Raw genomic sequence first — 23,010 nt, forward strand, 5'->3', positions numbered from 1 at the left:
TACGAATTATTAATGTCCCACCTCCTTATAAAGTACTCAATTTTCGTTCTGTACGGAAGAGAAATATTAGCCGTAATACGGGCACGGCCACAACGAAACGCTGCAGTATATCAGACCGTGCGAAAATTACAGCGCGGACGAAGATGTTAATATCGGTGAACTTTATCGTCCACGCGCTGGAAGCAGGAACACGCGACACCGAGCGCACATTGTTTTGACAAAAGGCCGACCCATCGAACTTTATCGCGACCATTGTAAAACTTCCGACCCGTACGTGGACTCGCGCTGCCCTTCGTCGAATACCGTAAATCACCAGATCCGGGCTACCTGTGTAAAGATTAACTCAATCGATTTCAAACGTATCACCCCATCGCGAGATTATTGAATTCAAGGTAGACCATTCAACATCGTTGCCCCTATATTAGATCCCTCGGAGAGTTCTGTTTGCTCGTGAACGTACGATAGGAATTCGATTCTTGAGAACATCTTATATTCAAGATGAAATCACGGCGGTCAAAGTAATCAGGGAATCGACTGTTCGAACAGGTTCATCGCTAAGCATGATACTCGATAGCTTCGAGAGTTTCGGTACGTTGTGTAAGGTGATTTACTGGAAACGTGCAATAGAACACAGGGTAACTACGTTTAATTCCTTGCAACAGGATGGTTATTTCGGGTATAGGATATGGACATATTTAAGATTGCTTATGTTGCTAGTCTTATGTGAATTATTTTAGACTCTTTCGAACTATTAAAATGTTATTGAATATTCAATCAGTGAATGTGATGTTTCTTTATCATGAAACATTTATAGTTACCATTTTTTATATCATGTGAACAATATTTGTATCTTATAAAGGATAGATTTGTCAGTTATTTCTTGTCCAACGAGTAGGAAGTATCAGTGGTAACGGAATTTCAGAGAATCGTTTAGAAAGAACGTATAGTCACCAAGTTTATATTTCGTTTTTGAAACTTCGTTCGTGGTTTTGTATCGTTACGTATCGTATTTTCAGGGAGATTGTGAATGTCGGAATCACCGAAGAATGGGAAGACATACACTTGAAACAAACTTTTTACCGGAGAGACTTCCCTTGGCTTCGTATTCAGTTCCTTTCATGCCTTTCATTCTTGGGAAGGGCTTGTTTATGGCACCCTGTAGATACCGTAAAATAGGGAATAGTTCTCTAGAGGCAAGATGGAATTTTTCTTAGGACGTGATTGGAGTTAAATCCTTAGACGTCATGGCGACAGTATCTCTTTCACAATATATGCGCCCTTGTCCCAAATTTATTTCGAATCACGTCGTAAAGAACGATACAATCTGAAAAAGTATACTTATCTTTCCTTCTTAATTTTCAAAAACAGTCGGATAGTCCATGGATATTTAAGCAACTTCTTGCTTGTTTCTCAAATCCTGGTTATTACCTTCTTAATTTAATATCTATGTACGGTGAGAAAATTTCCCATAGTTTCAGCAAATTTTTCTAGTATAAATAAAGAAATTTAAGTTGATTTTTCTTTTATTTTGTAATCAGCAGTTTGTATCTACGAGGTGTTGTAATTAGTAAATATTCATCCACTTTGTTTTTATGAAGTTTCTTGTTATCCTCGTTTGTATGTACAAAATTTGTATAGTTCCATTTTGGCTCAACTACTGTTCTGAACCAGTGTTCAAAGTTCTTAAATAGTTTATATTTTCGTATGGTTATCATTAACGAAAATGTGTATTCGCGTAAGTAGTAACAATCGGAGTAAGAATATTCTTTTAGAAGCTCTTTTGCAAATAAAATCAATTGAGTCAATAAAATTAAAAGTGCCAATTTGTCCACACCTGTTGCAGTGTATACAAAATTCATACAAATTAGAGTCACATAAATATTTTTGTATAATGTGTGTATCAATAGTTTATAACGACTACATATAGTTCACATAAGTGAGCAGTGGTAAAATGTCGTGATAGTAAAATTAAAACAATTTTGGTTTTGATAGAGCAGGACGTAATTACAGAAATTGCTAAACCAATTCATAGAAGTTGCAAAATGATATATTATACAATTTATTGAAAAACGCGAGTGTCTACGAAAAAAAGAGTTTATGCGTTCAAAAACATTACCTGTTTAAAACTATTGTAAAACAGTAAAGGAAATTGTCTGTAAAGTTGGAGTTATAGGCCCATTCTCATTTGGAAGCGTTGATTTCAGGCGTTTTGATTTTTAAGATAAAGAGCTATTATATAATTATGTAGATCGAGGGTTTTTAAATTTTTCCTTCGTGCAATTATTATTACTCAAGTTGTTACATGGTTCTTGATATCTGAATAATGGTTCGACCTGTTCTTTGAAATTTTACATGGATGTAAAATGGAGGATCATCTACCATCCAGACTAGAATAATGACACCATGTGCAGTAGTCTTTTTTTTATTAAACAATTCAAAGATCAAGGGTTTTAAAATTTTTTAATTTTCCCTTACAATTATTTATATTATTTGGTCTGTTTGGCGTGTTCTTTCAAATTTTACACAAATGTAAAACGAAGAATCATCTATCCTGTAGGCTAGAATGATGTGCAATAGCCTTCTTTATATTACAAAGAATAAAGTTTGTCCAACTTTGTACTGTGCATCGATGATATATTATTAGACCGGGAAATCAAGACTTAAACGTCATGTTGATGGTCCCGGCGTAGGGCTCGAAGGTGTTAACAACGAGGGGAAGCCCGAGCCCCGCATAATCTCGCGATCGTTCGATCAAGGGTATCGTGCCGTGCGGAGACGCGGTTCTTCTCGCACCATTTCTATGATGCATTGCTGGCGCGTTGTCGTTGCGGGGGAGGGAAAGAAGGGAAGAAACGTCGCGCGTAAAACAGCGTCGTCAGAGTAACGAGGCGTATTTTTAAGCCCGCATGTGGTCCGCGGAGATCCGGAGTTGGTGGTGACGCGCGTGCTTGGATTCGACTGGATTCGAGTGCGCGCGTGGTGGCGCACGAGCGCGCAGCCGACGAACGACTAGGGTGGCGATGCTTTTGATAGTGGGGGTGATCCTCACGATACGGGTGGGGATGGCAGCTCAGGGGAAAACTGCGAACGCTGGAGCACGCGGGTTGCCGAGAGACAGGGGTCGGTCCGCCTGGTAGGGGGTAGGGGTAGCTCTGAATCCCTCGAAACTCTGACGATGCTCTCTCTCTCGACTCAGTTCCGAAAGCAGAGCCAGAGCCGAGAGTACACTCGAGGCTTGTTCGTTTCGCGTACCGCGTCGAGCTTCTCCCTCTGCTCTGCTCGTCGTCGCGTTCTGCTCGCACACGCGGATACCGTTTGTACTATCGACCTCGCGGCGCGTTTCTCGATCCTCGGGTGCGTAGATCGACACGGATCGCGCGAGTTCCTCGCGACAGATTGCTGCCACGAAGCTGTGAAAAGGGGGTTCAAACACGGGCTCTCGTCCTCCTTTCGGTATGTCCCGATCGTTGGACGGTGATTTTTCTTTCGTAAATTTCAGCGGGGAAACGTTTAGGGATACTCGGCTCGAGTGGCGGGCAGAGAACAGAGGAAAAAAAAAAAGGGAAAACGTGCGCGATGTTTCTGAAAGGAGTCAGAAGGGCGAAAAGGGTCACGAATGTATCTGGAAAGCGTACGGCTGTAAAAGAGTGAAACGTGCAGCTGAAACCACTGGCGCGGAGGTCTTTTTCGGGCGACAAAGCGCTGCCCTCCTTTTTTTCGCCGTTTTTCAGGAATTCCGCTCTTGCCAGTGACAACGAAAGAGCTCGTCGATAGACTTCGTCGGGCACGTGTGTGCGTGGGCGTGATGATATTTGAACTCTCGAAGCCGTCAAAGTCTCGGCCCCTTTGGCGGCCTGCGCTTTTGTTCGGAGCACTCTGGAGAGAGAGTCGCGAGAGGCATCTGGCATTTAATGGAGATGATAGTCGTTTTCCTTTGTCACCGAGTGGATGCGTTTGTTTAATATCTAAACGTCGCGAAACGGCCACGTGTCTCGCAAACGTTTCTTCGTTTCATATTTATCGCGCTTCTGTCGCGTCGTGTTTGCTCCGTTTACGAAATTTCCGCTCCGTTTCTGTTTTATAACTTATTCTAACAAATAATCGGAACACAGATTCTTCGAGCCACGACGCGAACGTTTGTTATCGATACACGAGCTTTTTATAAACGATAGTTAATGGACCGTTCCTCGCGCGAATATCGAACAATCCGATCGTAGAAACGGTACACTGGTGCAAACCATCAAGACAGAGCAAACGCTCGGATGTATATGCACAAGGGATTTTGTGTACCCAGCTTGCGGCTCGATGATTAGAGGTGGGAATAAGCCGATACCAAGATATACGGCTTCCGCAAATACGTTTCACGATCTACTTTCCTTAGTTCCGATGCATATTGTTCCCGATTCAACGGCGCAAATCTTGTAACACGCCGCGCGAACGTTTTTATCCTCCTGGTAGCCGCGTCGAAGCACGACGACTAATCGCGACGATTTATTAACTCGCGAGCGCACAAAGCGTGCGCGATTCGTTTAAACGCGCGCGTAACAAGTCGCCACTTCGTATATCACGAACGTGTCAGCCGGCTTTAATTTCGTCGAATAGAATCGACGCGCGAGACAGCGCGTTATCGAGACAGTTTTAATTAACAACGGTCTTCGAAACGCGCGCGAAATACGCCGGACGGGCATCGATTCGGAGACGCGCACGATCTCCGGTTACGATCAATTTAAAAGGCCATACGTTTCTGCGAAACACGTGGATGATTTATGTCGCGTCCTAAATACGTGATTTGTACAAATGGCTCGGGGGATTACTGCGGAAAATGACGACGAGATATCGATGCCGTTCTCTACTTCAATTACGCGCAAATCATCGCGCTCGGAAGCAAACGTTAAATGACTCGTGGTCTATTAAGTCCATTACTGTTGAATATTATTTTCCGCGAGGCGCAACGTCGATGTTGAGCTTCGAGGGTAGGGAAACAGAGATCCGTGATAACGTTTTTGATCATCCGGGTTGCTATCGATATCGTTGGGAAACTTTGAACGTAGAAACACGCGTTCGGATAATTGTCGACTTTCTCTCGATCCGACGAGACTCTCTCTCTTAGGAAACGTTAGAGATCGTCGGTCAGTGATTCATCGAAGTCGGTGAGAAATGACTTCGTAGGCGTATGGAGTCGCCGCGAACAAACCCGGCATGCGACGATCGACATGTTCTATCGTTCCAGAACCGTACCGCTTCTTCGATTTAAGCTACATCGCCTACAACGGCGCTTTAGTGCCGAAGTTTAACAAGTCCGCTTCGTCGACGTTCCGCCCGAGGAGATTTAACCGGTCCCCTAAACTCCGATAATTGGCCGGGTACTATGCATTCAGTGAAATTGGCATCAGCTGCTTCGAAGCTGGTAAAGAGCTCGCGTACAAAGAAATCGAAGCGGCTTGACTTCTCTCATCGACGAATTTCTATCGGATTTTAATTGTGGGATTACGGGGAATGGGAGGAAGGATTCCGAGGGTGCGGGGGGTGGCGCAGTAGATAGGAAACGTCGCGATGTTTTAACGAAAGGATCGGTCGATGTAAAGTATCTTTAACGGGTTTACAGAGTCGCGAAACGATGAGCGAACCTGTGGTAAACGAAGACCAGTCACGCTTAAGGGTGAACTCGACGATGAATCTTCGATGAAGACGCAATCTAGTAGCGAACCGACGCATAGAAGTCTGAATCGATTGGCGCAGAGATACAAGGGGCATAACGAGTGACGATGCGCGTGAAAAGTTGACGACGCCATGTGACGCGAGCAAACTGGAATTCCTGTGCGACAGCATTGCGCTGATGTTGGATTGTGCGACGCGCACGTCGTTCGAATGGACCCTCTGCCACGGATGACAGCTAGGATGTTTAACAAGTGACAGTGCTCGAGAGTTGAACTGAAAAAGAACGACTCGATCGTGATTAAATCGGTGATTCGGTGACGATTACTGCGAAGGGTAGAAATTAGTAGTGATGCCGTGATGGGCTGCAGCTCGGGATCGTTTCTCCTAACTACGCTCCTCGTGGGTGGATTACTTTTAGTCATCCTGCTCAGCGAGACATCCCACGCAACGCGTAAGTCAACAATCTTTTACTTTTCTTATTACTCGATAACAGCAGAGCATCCATTATTAATACGATGACACGATTACTCGACGAAGAATATTTTCAGATGAATTATTTCCGTGCTCGTTAATTATTTTATAACGTGAATAATAAATGGAGCGAGAGAGAAAATGTTTTCGGCTCTGATGGAAACTCCTTCAAGAAATTGTCGGATAGTCGAATACTTAAAAATAATAAAATACTGAAAAATGAAAGAATAATGTAAAGAAATGTTTTTAAAGTTCATTATTCATGCATTTATTTTTTAAATTAAATTATGCATTTTCTTTACATAAATTGATTCTTATCGTCATTCCGCATGTAAAAGTGTTAAGTATAATCATTTGATACGTCCTACTTTACTACTTACGTAAAGTACGTAAGTACTTACGTATACTTACATTTCTACTTAGGAGATATTTCATATTTTTTTCATTTATATTCTATCCATGTGTTGAAATTATATTCGTCATACTAGATCACGTAATACTAATGGTCGTAGTTACCAGATATCGGGTAAACAATGTGATTTACTAACACATTTTATTTAGTTCGTGGCAGATTAGCGTCCACTTTTGCTTATTACATTGTATCAATTTGAAATATATCGTAATGAATGTCACTCGTAATGAGAATATTGATATTTTTAATGTATTTGTTTAATGAAATAATAATAGACAGAAGCTGCAGCAATATATCGAATATTCTGATCAAGTACACCACGAATGTACTTTTATAATTTAGAAAAGAACTTGAGAGAATAGGGTTTATTTATAAAACCGAAAAGAAAATATACAAAAACAGCAATTAAAAGGTCACTACTTCAACACAGAAAATAGTTAGTTCTGACCCTCGATTTTTTTAAATCATAGAATTTTTATCTCTGTCGTTATAAATAATGTTTAATAGAAAAAATAAGCAAGTATGGGTTGGAGAGAATCATTGCATTAGAAAACAGTGTCAATACACTTTCAATTGTCATACCTTAACATTGTTATACGTGGAACGATCAGAAGAATCGATTTATGTACCAAAAATAAGACACTTGCACTGTTGTATTGTACGAGAAAATTATGTAAAAGATAGCCCTGCATGGGGAATACAATTTTTTTTCTATTAATTATTTACGTGGATTAATTAATAGTCTCTACAAGTGCTTGAACATTCGGAAAACGGTGGTTCGTATAATGGAGGTTCTACTGTAATACTAAATTTTAAATTCAAAAGTGCTAATCACTACTATATTAAATTATGTGCTACTACTTGATATAAGTCAACTACATTTTTCGTATCTAGATTTCAAAAATTATGTACACTACTTTATATCAAGTATAAACAAAAAATAGTATTTATTTCTAATAACAAAAAGTATAGTTAGGGAATTTGTCCGCCTATTTAAAGGTTACTATCGAAGTTTGGGAGCACATATATGCTTCCAGCATTACAAATGAGTTGTTTCAACTTTGGAACTCCGAATCAAAATGATTTACAAAAATAAATTGGTGTTTCGTTCGGGTTTTTGCTGATAGAATCATCGATAAAGCTGACCCAGTAAACTTTCTAGACCCGACTAGATTTTGACCGACTCTGGCTTTAATAGCTTAAGTAAATTTCTGATGGTGCATTATTTGATGTGGAATAATGAACGATCAATGATCTATACTTTTAGTAAAGTCAACAAATTCCCAATTCTTTGCTTGCAACTTTAGACTCGTTTATCTAGCTCTGATTGTTCCAATTACTAGGTACACTGTTCACAATTGCTTTCATTAGGAATTGAACCAGGGAACGTAAGATGTCATTTAAATTAATTAGAGGCATTATCGCGCATGAGGTTATTTGATACTTCAAAGTCTTCAGGGCTATACGAAGCGATCGACATTGTTTGTAAATTTTTAGACCTTGTTTAGCGAGCAGTGTATTTAAAAAGCATAATTCGCGCGGTGCATCCCGCGAAGAAACCGGTTTCATTAGGTACAAATTGATGTGAGTCAATATTTTCGTAGCTGGAGCGAATTTAGCGCGATTTTGATAGCAGACTCGCGCAAGGAAAGACTATCGCTTTACCAAGGAAGCGACTTACTGTATTTCTGTGCGTATTTTCACTGATAATACTGCTTATTGTTACAAAAAATACGCGTTACGTTTTCTTGCTTTGAGACTAAATATTGGCCCGCGACGCTGGAAACATTTGAGAAACATTATTTTCTTCGCAAACCGGCCGTCGAAATGTATATTCCCGTTGAATCGGGACGTCGATTATTTTGCGAAATTGGTAGTCTCACGATAATTGCCAACGCTTAGCGTCGCGGAAAATAATGGAAATTCCGTCGTACTTGTCTAACGCATCGACTTTAGTTCGAGTATTTGCTAGAAAGTGTTTAATTGCTTTTGGAGCGTTCTGTGATCCGTTTCTACGTCGTTTCGATCGACGAGAAGCGTTTCCTTAAAGCGTTTACCGCACACAAAAACGCACGCGTTCTGTATCGTGCTGTTTGCACGTTGAAATATAGGCCGCTGAGAAAATAGCATAGAGTATCGCGAAAGCTGGCGGGATAAGAATACAAACGAGCGTGGAAGAATAAGACGGTAAGAGAAAGAGAGGGCGTAACGAGGCACAAGAAAACGAAACGTGATGAAATGGCCTGTTTAGCTGGAATATACGCGACGCATCGTGAAAAGGCAGGAACGATACAACGGAATATAAACCCCTTCTCTGGTGCTGGCTCGTCGTATCCAGCCTGTACGGAGCTGCTGGTGGACCGGCGAGGGTGAAAGAGAATAAGAGAGGGTGGCAAAGAGGGCGTGAACGGTGCGGTGGTTTGGCTCAAAGGACGTTGAAGCCAGAATGGGACGCGGACGTTGTCACGATGGGTGTGAGATGGCTGATATTCTCTTGTTTTTTTTTTTGTTATTAAGGAGGACTTCCTTTCTATCTTTCTTTCGTCTCTATTCCTTGTTTTTTCGTCTGGTTCTGTCTTGTAGACGAGTAATGTTCTCCCAGCGCGCTTGTCCTCGTTCATTTCGCCGACGGCCAGTTGGAGAGAACGCAGGCGAATAGTATTATAATTATTTCTAACATAACCGGATCGTCCCAGTACTTTGTATTGCCAGTCTGCACAATTTCAGTATCAGTAATATCGTAGAATATCATTTATTAGAAAGTCTACTGTCGGGAAGACCGATTATCCGAAGAAACGAATCAGACCCATCGTGTATTATCGTGTGTCCGAAATTAGATCGATAATTATATTATCTTCCGAATTATATCATGGTCATTCTTTAATCGATCGAGATAGTGCCTCAAAAATGTTGACAGTAGGTGCTTGGAAGTACGGTATATGTTATGAAATGAGTAACAGAAGGAAAGAAGTGGTATCTACTTTAGGTAATTTGCCTAATGTTTGTAATTTACAAGGTGTCAATTTTATATTGTCTTCAAATCGTATTTGATTATATCTTTTTTTTAGTGAAAAAGTGTAGCACGTTATTCATACGATTGAGAGTTTTAACATATGTTAACCACGATCGCAACGATCAATGCTTCACTTCTTTTACATCGTTGCTACTATTTTCGCAAAAGGTGAATGTGGAGTAAACTTGCGAACCATATTTAACAAAGAATATAATTTGTACTAGTTTAAAAAATTATAAAAATATTTCGGAGTTAATATTAAAAGATATTTTAACTTCATCTGCATCCATGCGTTTTCTTCGTTCCTAGAAAATTATAAAGAGAGACGTCCTTCCTGGAGTCTGATTCCCTCTCTAGCATTTTGCAGAAATATTTTAAAAGTAATAGCAAAGTAACAAGCCACAATTAAGGATCCCTTTTTCATTGATGTAACTTTTCACTGAAACTCTTAGCGCGCGTCAAGTTTCTAATTTCATGTACTCTCGTGATGCTCGAAACAAGGATTCCGTTCTGTTCCATTTCATCTTCATCCATTTTGTTCCCTCCCGATGCTTTTAAGGAGACGCCAAGGTAAATGATGTCACGGTTATTTTCATAAAAAGAAACGTCCACGTTTATGTCATTTTTCAGCGTGTTCGGTATTATCATTTCCAATGTCGACGCCTCGCCATTGGCGCATCCGTATTCTTGACAAACGTTTGTGGACAGTTTCTTTTCGCATCAGCCTTTTGCATTCTCTCCGGGCAACGCGCTTTTCTTCTACTCATTCCACGTCTTCTCAACTTCCCCTCAGAATTTCCTCCATTCCCCTTTAAGAGCGTAATAACTATTCTTATTTGCTAGCTAGAAATCTTGTTTGTTCTCTTCTGGTTCTTTCTCTTCCCTTTCCATTTTCGTGCTCTCCACGGTATAAACCTCAGAATGTTGAATGGATTTCTGAAGGGTACTCGAGTATCCACATTCGCCCGACTTTTCGGGTCAGTTTCGGACGGCGCCTCTCGGAGCGACAGACGCTTCAATAAAAGTTTGCAAGTTTCGTTCTTAGCGTCATTATCTGGACGCATCTGCGACTTGCATTTCCTTTTTCTTTTCGTTCGATGCAATCGACGATCGCAACATGGTTGCTTCCTAATTTTTTGTCATTAGAATAATTTCTTTTTCGGAGAAAGACCAGTGCTCGACGACGATCATTTGTGGTACTTATTAGGAAAAGAATTATTTATATATTAAGAAATCAGGACTTTCGCAGCGAGTACACCTCACGTGACAATGTATCAAATTAAAATTCTCTGGGTTCGTTCGTTTACAAAAGAACTAGTATCGCGTGTCAGACGATAATTAGAAACAAGCACGAGACGAACAGAAAACTATTTAATGAATATGTTTACGCGTCGCAAGATCTGTATTCGATTAAAAATGTTTTTCTAAGAGCAGTATCGACGATGGTTTGTTAAATGTCAGAAAAATTCTGCAACAACGTTGTCAGTATTTCTCTATCATTTTTCTTCGTGGATAAAAATCAAATTCGGCGTTAAAAAATTTTTCTTCTCCGACGAGCACGAGAAATGACCGTCGTCGAACGTTGTCCTTTGCAAACGAAACGAAACGGAACGCGAAACAGCTTCGACGAAGGATCGCGAAAGGAAAGGAGACCGTTTGAAAAACAATAACTACGTTGCTATCGGACCGCGTGCGCCGATAATACATCATATCGGGCGTCCCGTGAAAAATGGCTTCACGTAGAAACAATTTCCTGCAAAATATCATGGATCTAATAAACTCGAAGCTTTGTCCTCCCAGTTTATCGGCGCGATCGGAGCGAACGATCGGTCGCGTGTAAACATTTTGTACCCCGTCGTTGCAACGACGGATGCACGGGAATTAATCAAATTGCGATTTTTTCCTCGGCTACGGGTTAGCCGTGCGGTCGCCGGCCCGTTGAAATTACGAAATTATTGACCGGCACACTTTGCCTTGCCGACCGTGTCTGCCTTGTTTCAATTTTATTGGCGTTGCTCGTTTCAGCGTGAACAGCGATATTACGCATTAGAGATTACGGGGAGGTCGCGTTGCGAACAGGCCGTTGCTCGACGCGTTTGTTTTGCAGGACCATCGGGCTGCGTTCAATCGATACGACTGCGCTCCCATGGAATTATGAGCATTACCCAGGCACCGGCGTTTTATTTGTTTTAAAGATTTATTTCGAAAATCCCGTCGCGCCGAGTGCATTATACGTATAACGCCGGGCATTATGTTGCATCAACCGTATCTTCGCGCGCATTTCACTGATTGTACCGGTGCAACTCGTAACTTCGGAGATGTATATGCCTCGTAGCATTCGAGTTTAATGAGATTTAAATAATACGAAGCGTTATGTACGGTTGCCCGACCGAAAACGGGAAAAGCGTTCGAAGTCTGTGAAGAATGGTTTTATGTTTGTTGTGTTTCCCTTCTACGGCAGTCGTAAAACGTAACACAGGCATCGGTCGAGATTTCATGCACCGGTATCACGCGTTTCCCGATTTTTTCCAGGTGCTCTGTTTCAGTTCGAATTAATGCGAGCACAGAAAAATACTATATTTGTCGTAGAAGTGGTTCTATCAAAGAATAGAATATTGCGTTCTCCCCCTTTAACATCAATTTCTGCACCCGTTTCAGCAGTTAATTAACTTTTGACGATTTTAGAACGTTCGCTAGTCGCGTAATCACGCTTGATTTATTGTTTCTGTCGTCTTTTCTTTAGTAACGCGATTCATTTTAAATATTCTTATCAAAAGGTATCACCGACGATCGTGATGTATTAATTAATCATCCAGTAGAATTTAATAATCTAGATACATGTAGCATTTATGAAACGCAGTGCATTCGACATGACCGTGTTAGTAAAACCGTGCTCCAATATAGGTGAATTGGATACAAAAAAGATCACGCGTTTCATCGAGTCAGAGTAATTAATATCCATTTCAGTCAATAAGCTGTACATTGGGACTGCAGATACGATTACTTGATTCCTCATATTTTTTTTTATTTTTTTTTATCCATTGTCGACAGATACGTTTGCACTTTTAAACGAAAATTTCATGTACGTTGCGATTGTGCAAACGTATGAGAATGCGTTGAATGACTTCCACAGAATTAATTATACAATTTTTTTGACAGCGAAACTCGTATTACAGTAAAACGTATTGTCGCGTTATAACTCCTCAATGGCAGTAAATATGGATGCCTAATTAGCTTTGATAATACGAACGAGCCAAACATTTTATTGTTGCCTGTAACGAAATTACGTCTAATTAGTTTCGTTGTCTTTGTACGTATATTTATTTTTTAGTGGAGAAAAAATCTTTTGTCTGCGCAAATAATGCGATAATATCAGTATGTTTGCTCAGAATGTATGTTTGTTAGCGTAGCGTTATTTGTTTAAAGAATTCTATAAAATTCTAATTTAAAAATCAAAAAATTGATCTAGTATTAGTAATTGATCTTTAGTAGAATAAACGCAATTAACTAAAAAAAATGGTGTATGAAAGTTAGGAAATCATTTGAACAGTTTTTAAGTTTGTAGTATATCTAATAATAATTTTAAACGAAGAAATTGAACGTAGAGATTCTATTAAATTCTAAAGATTTGATATCAAATTTTGTTTTGCATTGTAATTATAATTTCATCGAACTCTATACGTAATAAAAATCCTACATTTAGAATGATATGCAGATAATAGAAATTGATTTTGGGAGCATTTTATATGACTATGAATGGAATAACATTCGTCATTTTTTAGAAATCGTATCTAGAGCATTTTTTTTCTTATGCAAATGATTTCTTGCATCTTTTGTAGTGATTTCATCGATAACAAACCGCTTCTCTTATTGTTTTTGATCGAATAAGAGCCTTAGATGTTAAAGAATCGAAGATGCAGTGGTGCAAAGTGTTAAAAAGGAAATGCAATAAGAGAATTATAGAGAGTTAATAGACATTTATTGTACAAGGTGTGCCCAAATTCGAGTATCGTGTATCGAATTCGTCGTTCTTCCCCATCCTCTTTTAAACGTCTTAGCGTCAGCGTTGAACGCTGAACGTTGGCAACAGTGGCATTCCCAGACTGCTTGCCGTGCCGATAAAAGCAGTGTATCTTGCGAATGCCAGGGAAAAGTGCCTTTAGACAGCCGAGGGAATTTACCTCGAGGGAGAGTGTGCGATAGGCATTCCAAAGAGACGAGTTGATAAAATGCGTATTATCGAAGATTTACCAATTTACGTGCTCGTTCGCGAATAAAACTAGCAGAACGCCGCGGGAATCGAAGTATACCGAATCACCGACGAGATCGTTCTAGCAGTTCTATTTCAGATAATGATCCGAGCTCAATGAGGAGTGAAAAATTGACGTGGAAAAAAGTCGCGAACACCGCTAGAGAATCATAACGGGACGATGGTTCTTAATTTGCACCTACATAAAATCAGTTCGAGGCGAAAATCCTAATTTTCCCACTCGTTACTGAATCGGTTTCGTCGTATTATTAACGACACTGGCGACGATTTCACGTCGAAGCCACGGTTCAAGCGTGCAGTTACGGCCAACGTCTTCATTGGAAACGACGGCTGATCCGATCATTTATTTTACGCGAGGACTCATTTCTCGTACATTACACCGAGTCAAGATTTATGTATTTTCGGGGATAGAACTGTACTATCTGCTTTATGACTCGGCAGATGAGCGGAATGGCTTTTCCACTCTTGCACCACCGTGATTCCCGTCCTATGTACTCCCAAAGGAGTCCTTTCTGGCAACGACCACCGTGTGCCGCTAAAGCATCGACAACTTTTAATGCTCCCTTTCGATTTTCCCTCCTCTTTTTAACGTTCCTTCGTCCGACTAGTCGTTCCTTTTTATTTTTTTGATTCTTCCACTTCTCTTTTTAATTGGTTTACATTCTTGTTCGCATCTGCTACCGCAGAGGATGCGAACGACGAAAAGCAGAGAGTGAATGACATTCAATTTACCAAAAGAAAAGAAAAAAGAAAAAACGTTTGCGTATCTTGAATAGTAATGCTTCCACGCGCGGGCGTACGGAAGTTCGCCGAGTATCGGAAATTTTCGCTGGATAAGATACAATTTCATCGTAACGACCGTACTTTCAAATTAACGGAATTGATTGAACGGGCTTCTTTGTCGTTCTAGCTGGTTCCCGGGTCGGACCACGTTCGACTCGTCATTTTTGCTGACACTCGAAATCCTCGAGTGCGGTTCAATTCGAGATACGCGCGGGATTTCGGATCTTCGGCGGGCTTGGGAAATACAAATCCTGCAAATCTGCACAGGAATTGCAAACAACCGTGTTAGAATTATGCACATAGGAATAGTAAATTACACGGAAAGTTGCAAGGTAGATATTTAACCCTTTTAGCCACTAAGAACGCACGCATGCACGTTTCAGGAGTTTTAAGAATGCTGTTAACCTCGTTTTGCAAGCTGCCTACATAAAATATCTACTGCAACGAACAAATTTCTGATCGACGGTTCTTAAAGACCAAGTTTTCCTCGTTTGCATTAACGTAGCATTGTCGGATCGTTTCGATTAAAAATTCTGATAAATACTAGTAACGAGGTTATTGTAACGGTAGCTGTAATTTCGTTGTTTCGTGCAATCGGCAAATGTGATTGATTGGTTCTTATTTTTTCTCGAACGAAATGAGCTACAGAACTTTGTACAAACTGTTGTCAGACACTTGTTTCAAAATTAAATTGCTTCAAAGTTTTGTACATTTCATTATGTACAATTGTATAGACTTGTCAGATTTCAATTACTTAAATTAAATCAATCCCAGATACGTACCTTAGAAATACTTAACTGGAGATTAAAGATTTTAAAAAAGAGGATTACTTAAAAGTATTAATACAATTAAGTGAAGGAGTTATTAACGAAATAATAAGGCTGGGGTCCCTAATGGATCCTTCGTCGTCGTCGAAGGGTTAATAGCGGTCCTTTAATTATTTTGATCAGTGTATTTTATCGTACGATATTAAAATCTAGTAACCACAAAATTGCAATACATGGTGGACCAGAAATCGTAGTAGAAAATGAAAGAAATAAATTTAATATAACTTTTCTTTGTCCGGGACTCCGTTTTCGTTTAAAGTTTGTTCAACTTCGTAGTCGATTTAGTACAATTTGCTTATCATGTATTCTACTACTGTGATTGTCTCTGTCCGAGATAGCGTTGACAAACACTGATAACGATGGAAACGTGTCTCGTTCAGTTCACGATAGGAGGCATAGTTTATCAGTCTGCGTAATAGTTGGTTTCTTCTCATTTATCTTCGTCTTATTAAGTCGTCGCTAAATTACTCTATATCGAACGATCTCCTAACCGTCGACATTCCAATCGGAGAGTCGTACAAATTGTACTAAATCGTTTACGAAATTGACCAAACTTTAAAGTCGATTTTCTCGAAAACCTCGGATGAGAAAATGTTACACCAAAACATTTTTTTTCTTTTTTTATGCAGAATCAGAAATGAAATTTAACTGGAATAGTGGAGCAGCGTTAGTATATTAAACTCTTCTAGAACAGTATCGATCGTCGATTACAGAATATTACGTTTCTCAAATCCATCTTAGAGATCGTTCCCGTTCTATTACCACATTTATTGGCTGGGATGCTACAACACAATAAATACTGTATCCGGGCTGATCTAAAGCGTCTGGGGCAGCCAATCGAATCTTTCGAGGAACGCGTACAAAGGCGCCTCTTAGCGGCGATTTTCGTAGAATGCCTCGATAAGATCCCGTAGAGCGCGCAAAGCTATGCGCGCTAATAAAACAGCCACTTTTGATCCCACCGATCCGCAATTTCGAAGGACGCGAACGCGCTGCAGAGAAGCCGTACGAATTCCAGGTGGTCGTCGAACGGAATTCAAGGGAAACGGTACCCTTTATCTTACATCTTTCATGAAGATGCAGCGGTCCGCGAATGGTCCGGCGGACACGTCGATGTGCATCCGTTCCGCGATAAGCAAGTTCCTCTGTCATCCATATCGTCGGGGCGTACGTTTCCCGAGCATCGAGATGGAAGTAAATATTGGATCGGGTGGATCGTTCTGCTCGATCTTTTACCGCTGGAGCCCATCTAGGCTCCGTTTCATGTACGACGAAGCAGCATCGATCCGCTCTACGTCCGAATATGGGGGCATTATCTGGCGGTAATGACGGCGCGTGCATGAATCGATGAAGAGACAAAAGGATGGTAGCTCGTGGAAACGAAGGACAGTCAGGCGAACGTAACCGGACAGAAACGGACCATCGCATTATCGTTGCAGTCACGCTCGGACAAACCCGTTGAATCGTTATGGATAAGCTATTGATACAGGAGAAAATGGTCAGTGGCGTGCATTTTCTCTCCCTTTCTCCGTGGAACGAAAATTCGTGCATTTCGACGTCACCACTGCGACCGGACCCTGGGGTCCATTTGTAAAATGCTCTACTCTAGAATATTTTGCCCGGAAACGTTCCGGCGAAATCGAATCGGTAACAGCGTTGCGCCATTCCGTCGAAACGATTTAACGTGGCAAGCCGAAAAGCTTCGGCCCCGATTTGTTTCGTCCAAGCCAAACACTCTGTTTTCCATTGGACGGTATAAAAAACCGACGTATAAAATTCACCCTCCTCTTTTTACCCTTTCGACGTTCTCCAGTTTTTGTTTGCTTTCTTCTGTCCAATATCCCTAGTGCGAGGACACGACGCGATCGATGGTTTCTTCCACGCGTCGCGAGTAATACAGTGGGCCCTCGAGTTACGCGGATTCCCACTACGCGATCGTCTCCCCATTTAGATTTACACCGAAAAAGAAAGTATCTTTGGAGGGAACTTGTTCACGGAGATGGTTACAACCTCGATGTTGAATCAAGATAAATTTTAAATGCAGGAGTTTAAATAATTAAGTCTGTTCCGACTTTTAACATCGTAAGAACAGGCTGTTATTATACTCGAAGCGAATTCAACGACTCGGATTTTGCGCGCCTCCCGCAAGGGTGCTACGGGTTATTGCACGAGGGATAAAAATACACGCAGACGCAAAAGCTGATTTACGTTCCATATTTAGCGCAAGAACGCGACACGAATAGCTTGGGAGACCGTATGATACGTCTCCGAAGAAACTGTAGGCTTGTTCACGTGTCTTCGTTCTCCATAATTTCGCGGCCAAGGTAAGAACACGACAAGACAACGTAAACGGTGTTATGTTAGGTGTAAAAAGATTCTTTCGCACGGTACGATTATAGTGAAACGACGAGGAAGCATTTGAACATACACAGAGTTTCTAATGTACTGGATACATTCAAAGTCCCGTGTGTTCTTAAATCCTACAATTAGTATTAAAAGCCACGTATTTTTAGCGTCTTTAATTTTTCTAGTTCTGTCAGTTCGAAAGAAAAAACTAATGTAGTTTCACGTTCAATACGAGTATAGCTATGATCCGGGACTAAAAGAGAGATATGCTGGCTGAAGTTCCAGCGCTAAATATATATTTACTCTACACACGTTTCGTGATGAATGGTTCTTTAGTGTCATAGTTTTTAGTAACGTGAGTTAGAAAGAAGTTGTTCATAAATAGATTTGATTTATGGTCAGAACATATTCAAAATGGAATCAATAGTACGCCTTCGATTTTGATTAAATTTCTTTAGTAATCGAATGAAAGTCAGGTTTAGGGAGTATTTTCCTGTTCCAAAGAATTACCAATATCCGGGTCAAATTTACCTTTAACACAGAATTCTCTGATGCTGCAGTGTACACGCTATCGTGTAGCGAACAAGATAGCCTCGTTGAGTTATCATGTAACACTGTAGTAGAACATAAATTTAGCGATAGTCCTCCGGCCAAATTTTGGTTAAACGCAAGATATGACTATCTAAAACTGTCCAGTCAGATTATATAAATTTTAATTTTGGTTTACGGTACAAACACATACTTGTACGAACAAGAATTTTCATTAGTTTTATTGAAGTCTAAATGTAGAATCAAACTTGAGACAATTAATTTCTTAAACGACATTTAACTTAATTTTCAAAAAGCAGCATCGACTTTTAAAATTAAAGAATCATTAAAAAAATTCTGGGTGTTGAAATTTGTGGGGTTTGCTTATTTAAGTAGAAACTGCTTGTACAAATGAATTGTTATCTCTTAAATTACCAACCGTACCGAGCACCTTTTATTTGTTACAATTTTTAAACCATTTCAGTTATTAACGACGCTGTTCTGCGGTTACAATCTCTTACGTCCGTGGTTTAGCTACCTACGCATTAATTAGTAGAAAAAAATTCGACTATACTTGTTCTTGGTTCCGTAATGTGCAACACATTTCTAATGCGGGAATTTTTGTTATTGTAAAAAGAACAATGTTTTCAGGAAGTTGTCGACATATTAATATTTGTAGAACAGAATAGAAATTTATTTATGTTATTACTAATTAACATTGGAGGAATGTATGTATTATTCATTTTCATGTACATTTATTTTTTTATATCATTCTTCAGTATGCATTGCTTCTCAGCCAATCTTTGTATTATCCCCACAATTTATATTATTTTATTTCGTTCCTTCGTTTAATAATATGGATTCCATTAGAAGAAGAAGTTATTTATATGAATTATTCAAAACAGGTCGTCTGAATAACTCGCTTGCTTTTCACAATAGAAAAAAGGTATCAGACCAAAGTTGCTTAAATAGAATAATATAATTTTTTATTTACATTTTGATAAAGCATCTCGAGACGAGTACAATGAACCATAATTGAAGCTCATTAAAGGTCACTTTGGATGAACTACAAAATAAATTGTTTCGAGGCACTTTTCCCACGTTCAAAAGAATAGTAAAAAAAGTCCACGTGTCACAGTAGAATATCACTATAAGTTTTGAGGCGAATCGTATCGAATGTATCTTTCGCTAAGACTGTTTTTATGGCAAACGAATACATATTTACTCCATACGATAACAGTTATGGGTCTGAAATCAAAATGGTAGCACACTTGTCGACAGCTCGTCGACTCGACAAAACAGTCAAAATGCGTTTGACCACTAAGAAGACGTAAAAGGTGATCGACTCTGTTGCGCAATTTAGTGAACGGAAGGTCGATGGTATGCGTCCAACCTTACTGTTGAATCGGGTGTGTCACGGAGCACCGATTGACTGGCATTCGGGACCGAGAATGCGTCTAATGGACTGTTTCCGGTAATGCGATTGACTTTAATTGCGACCCTCGGACGAAAAAAGAACGACGCGCCTTGAGCAGTGCGGGCTATTAAGTTTAATGGAGATGCAAGGGAGAATACAATGAGACATTAAAAATAATTGGGTACAAAGGCTCGGCTGTCTTCGTAGGGCTAGCGATCTCTGGCCTTTCGACGCGGAACAGGTGGGAATTACATTGATCCCGAGGCTCGCGATCGACATCGGTCTACGCATTTTAACAATTCTGTGCGTTGCGTTTCGTTTACATCGAATATATACGCGATCGTTTGCGAGCAGAAGATCGTTTCTAATCTCCTTCTCTGTCAGTATTATTGACCGAACGTCCTGCGCGCTCGTTACCACGTTAACTCGTTATTGCGTTGCACTCCTGGTCGCGTTCGATCGTGGATTTCAGCGCTGTGGAATCGCTTTTGCACGGAATTGTACACGATTGCGCGAATGTGCTCGCGAACGGTATAACTTTCACTCGACGTTTTGCGGCGTTGGTATTTTCCTTGAGAGGAAAACAAACGCTCGCGGACAACTGTAACAAATTTCCGCGGGACATGGTACATAATGCGCGATTCGATGACGTTTGGACAATCGTTTAAATAACACACTCGGCGCGTCGCGCTACATACTTGACGATAAATAACATTTGTACCGAGCACCGGTTTTCACCGGTCGGCCGTTGACACCGTTTATTTTTGATTAATTGGAAAGCTCGTGTCACCGTCACGCGGCGCCCAACGGCGAGCTGCAATGCAATTTGCTCTGACACAGTTCCCGTTTTTTTTCTGCCTGGTATGACAATCTCCTCAATTGCCATCGACAGTAGCTTTAATTTCTTTCTCGATACGCGCAACGGTAGTTACTGAAAGAAGAGCCGCTTCGTTCGTTTAACGATTGATCTTGATCGATGAGAAAGGTTTCCTTTGTAATGGGACGCGACCGTTCCTGCTTTGACTAATCGATTCTATCTTGAGTAACAAAGAAAGGGTTGTTCGAGTGTCTTGCTGTGCATTGATTTTTTCTTGATTCCGTTCCTACAATCTCAAAGCTGTTGGACGCTATTAGACTCCGAATTAGACTCACCCGCATCTTCTGTGATACTCTATCACCACCCATTCGTTGCATCAGAGTCGACTCTAGATTCATCCGATACAAATATTTCTTAGATATAAGTAAAATCAGTTCTGCATTGCAATTGATTTTCAATAAACTGTTGAGTTTCTCCACGAGCCATCGATACTAAATTTTCGCAGTTTTTGGAGGAATTTTTTCTGTTCGTTATTCTTAAATAAGACGTGCATAATTTTAAGCGTAATTATCTTCAGATTTGTAAGATGCAATGCAAACGATTTCAAGCTCAACGCAGACAAGTCCGAACGCAAGTACGATACAATATAGACATTACCGGATCTGAAGGGCACAGTAATGTCCTCAGACTCGTGGGACTTGATACAGATGTTCTTGACCCCCTAGGATTCAATATCAATGACCCATGAGGTACAATATAGATGACAACTAGATACGTGATAAACGGGTGTGATTCAATACAGACTCATGGATACATGCGAATTCAGTATAGACATTGGTCGTCTTTGTAGTCTCAGAGGTTCGGTAGAGTTACGGAGGTTCAAAGACTCTCACGAATTTTGAAGATTCATTGGCGGACCTGCTGCCCAAAATGTCTTGGTAGTTGTAATTGGTTTGGAGGATTTAGGTGATATGGGGGCCTGGATGGTATTGGTGGTTCTACGTCTACTCTGATCGCTGGAATCTCCACGACCGTCCAGAACTCAGGAGGTCCCTCAAGGGACCTCAGTAATCCTTCTCAACCTCTGAGACTTCACGGATACCTGTCTCGTCTCTAGCGAGTCTTACAAGTCTGAAGTCGACCGTGTCGAGTCTCACGTGTTCGAAGTTACCTATCGAATCTCATTAGTCTCTAGTAGGGTTGATACTACGCGTAGAAATTTTCCGTAGCGAATTGTTGGCAATCATCAGTGATGTAAATATTTAACGAATGTATTAGATTGCCCAGAAAAAATTATGTCATTCTTGGAAATTTGCACTATAGAATTTCCACCATCAAACGACCTAAACTATTTAAATATCTTTAATTACCAGATGATATGGTGCATCGATACACGTATGTTTAAAATCAAATTACGTTAGAAAGTTTCAACGAGGGTCAGGCTTACGAGCTAGAATTCTGTTAGAGGATAACGAAATATAAAATTTGCTTCGCGGAGAGAAGATAATTCCGCCATCAGAGTAGAAGTTTTCATCAAATTATAGTACTTGCTATACGCAGCATAGTGCATTCTTTAATTAGAGTACGATCTATCTATAAATTTGGTGCCGTAGTCGAAAAGGGAACCGAGAACAATTTAGACCTAAATTAACCGTTCGCGCGAGTTGATAGTCGCATTGGGAAAGGAATTTATTGGATTGCGGAAAACGGTCGATTCGTTCGTTTCGATGCGAGCTCTGCAAAAGGGACAGCCGGGACGATAGGGTTAGCATCGGCAGTTAAAGGTATTTATCCTAATTGTAATTGCAGACTTACGGATCGGTTTGTTCTCCCTCTCTCTCTCTCTCTTTCCGTCTTTCTCTCTCCCGTTCGCACTCGTACTCCCTGTCGTTCCTTTGTAACCACGAGGAGGAAATAATGAAAGTTCCAGGCGTTAGTGAAGTTTCGAATTCGGCTGGATCGTTTGCTCTCATAGCTTCTTGAGCGGGGCCGATCTTACTCGAAATAATTGCATTATCATCGGCGAAAAGTTTATGGAAATTCGCGAAGGAGACGCGCTCGCGAATTATGGTATCGACGAGGCGTGGGCTGATGCCGCGCGACAAATTATCGTTGTCGTTGTGTGTTGTTCACGCTGTCCTTCGTATTATCGTGCAGCGAAGCCGAGTAATTTGCATTTAGAAAATGCCTGTCCCCCTAACCGCTAACGCTAATCTGATTCCTCCCCGTAACCAGCAGTTTTTAACTGACGCTCGTCAGCTTTCTCCGCGTCCAGGAGGATCCCGTTTTCATCCGATTTCACGTCACGGCGACACGTTTGCAATTACACGCTTCGTTTATACGGCGATCGTATCACCGTGACTGAGGGGGAGGGGGAGGGGGCGCCTTAAATTTAGCGCGAGCTTTGCGAGATTCTCGGTGTGTCACCAGTCGTCTTCCTCTTCTCGTTAAAAGGGCCACTTCGATCT

The 23,010-nt window shown here is 40.7% G+C and overlaps 1 protein-coding gene across 2 annotated transcripts in view; it reads left to right on the plus strand.

The window, feature by feature from the left end:
* Nucleotides 1-3,209: 3,209 nt before the first annotated feature.
* The window catches only part of Tei (irregular chiasm C-roughest protein teiresias), a 506,172-nt gene continuing 486,371 nt past the window's right edge, over nt 3,210-23,010 (plus strand). For both annotated transcript variants that reach the window (XM_076766980.1, XM_076766981.1), the window contains exons 1-2: nt 3,210-3,453; nt 5,606-6,109. In XM_076766980.1, coding sequence (XP_076623095.1) covers nt 6,016-6,109 — 94 coding nt within the window. In that variant the 5' untranslated portion in view covers nt 3,210-3,453; nt 5,606-6,015. The remainder of the gene's footprint in view (nt 3,454-5,605; nt 6,110-23,010) is intronic.

The sequence above is a fragment of the Colletes latitarsis genome, chromosome 6 (assembly GCF_051014445.1).
Source record: "Colletes latitarsis isolate SP2378_abdomen chromosome 6, iyColLati1, whole genome shotgun sequence".
Lineage (NCBI taxonomy): Eukaryota > Metazoa > Arthropoda > Insecta > Hymenoptera > Colletidae > Colletes > Colletes latitarsis.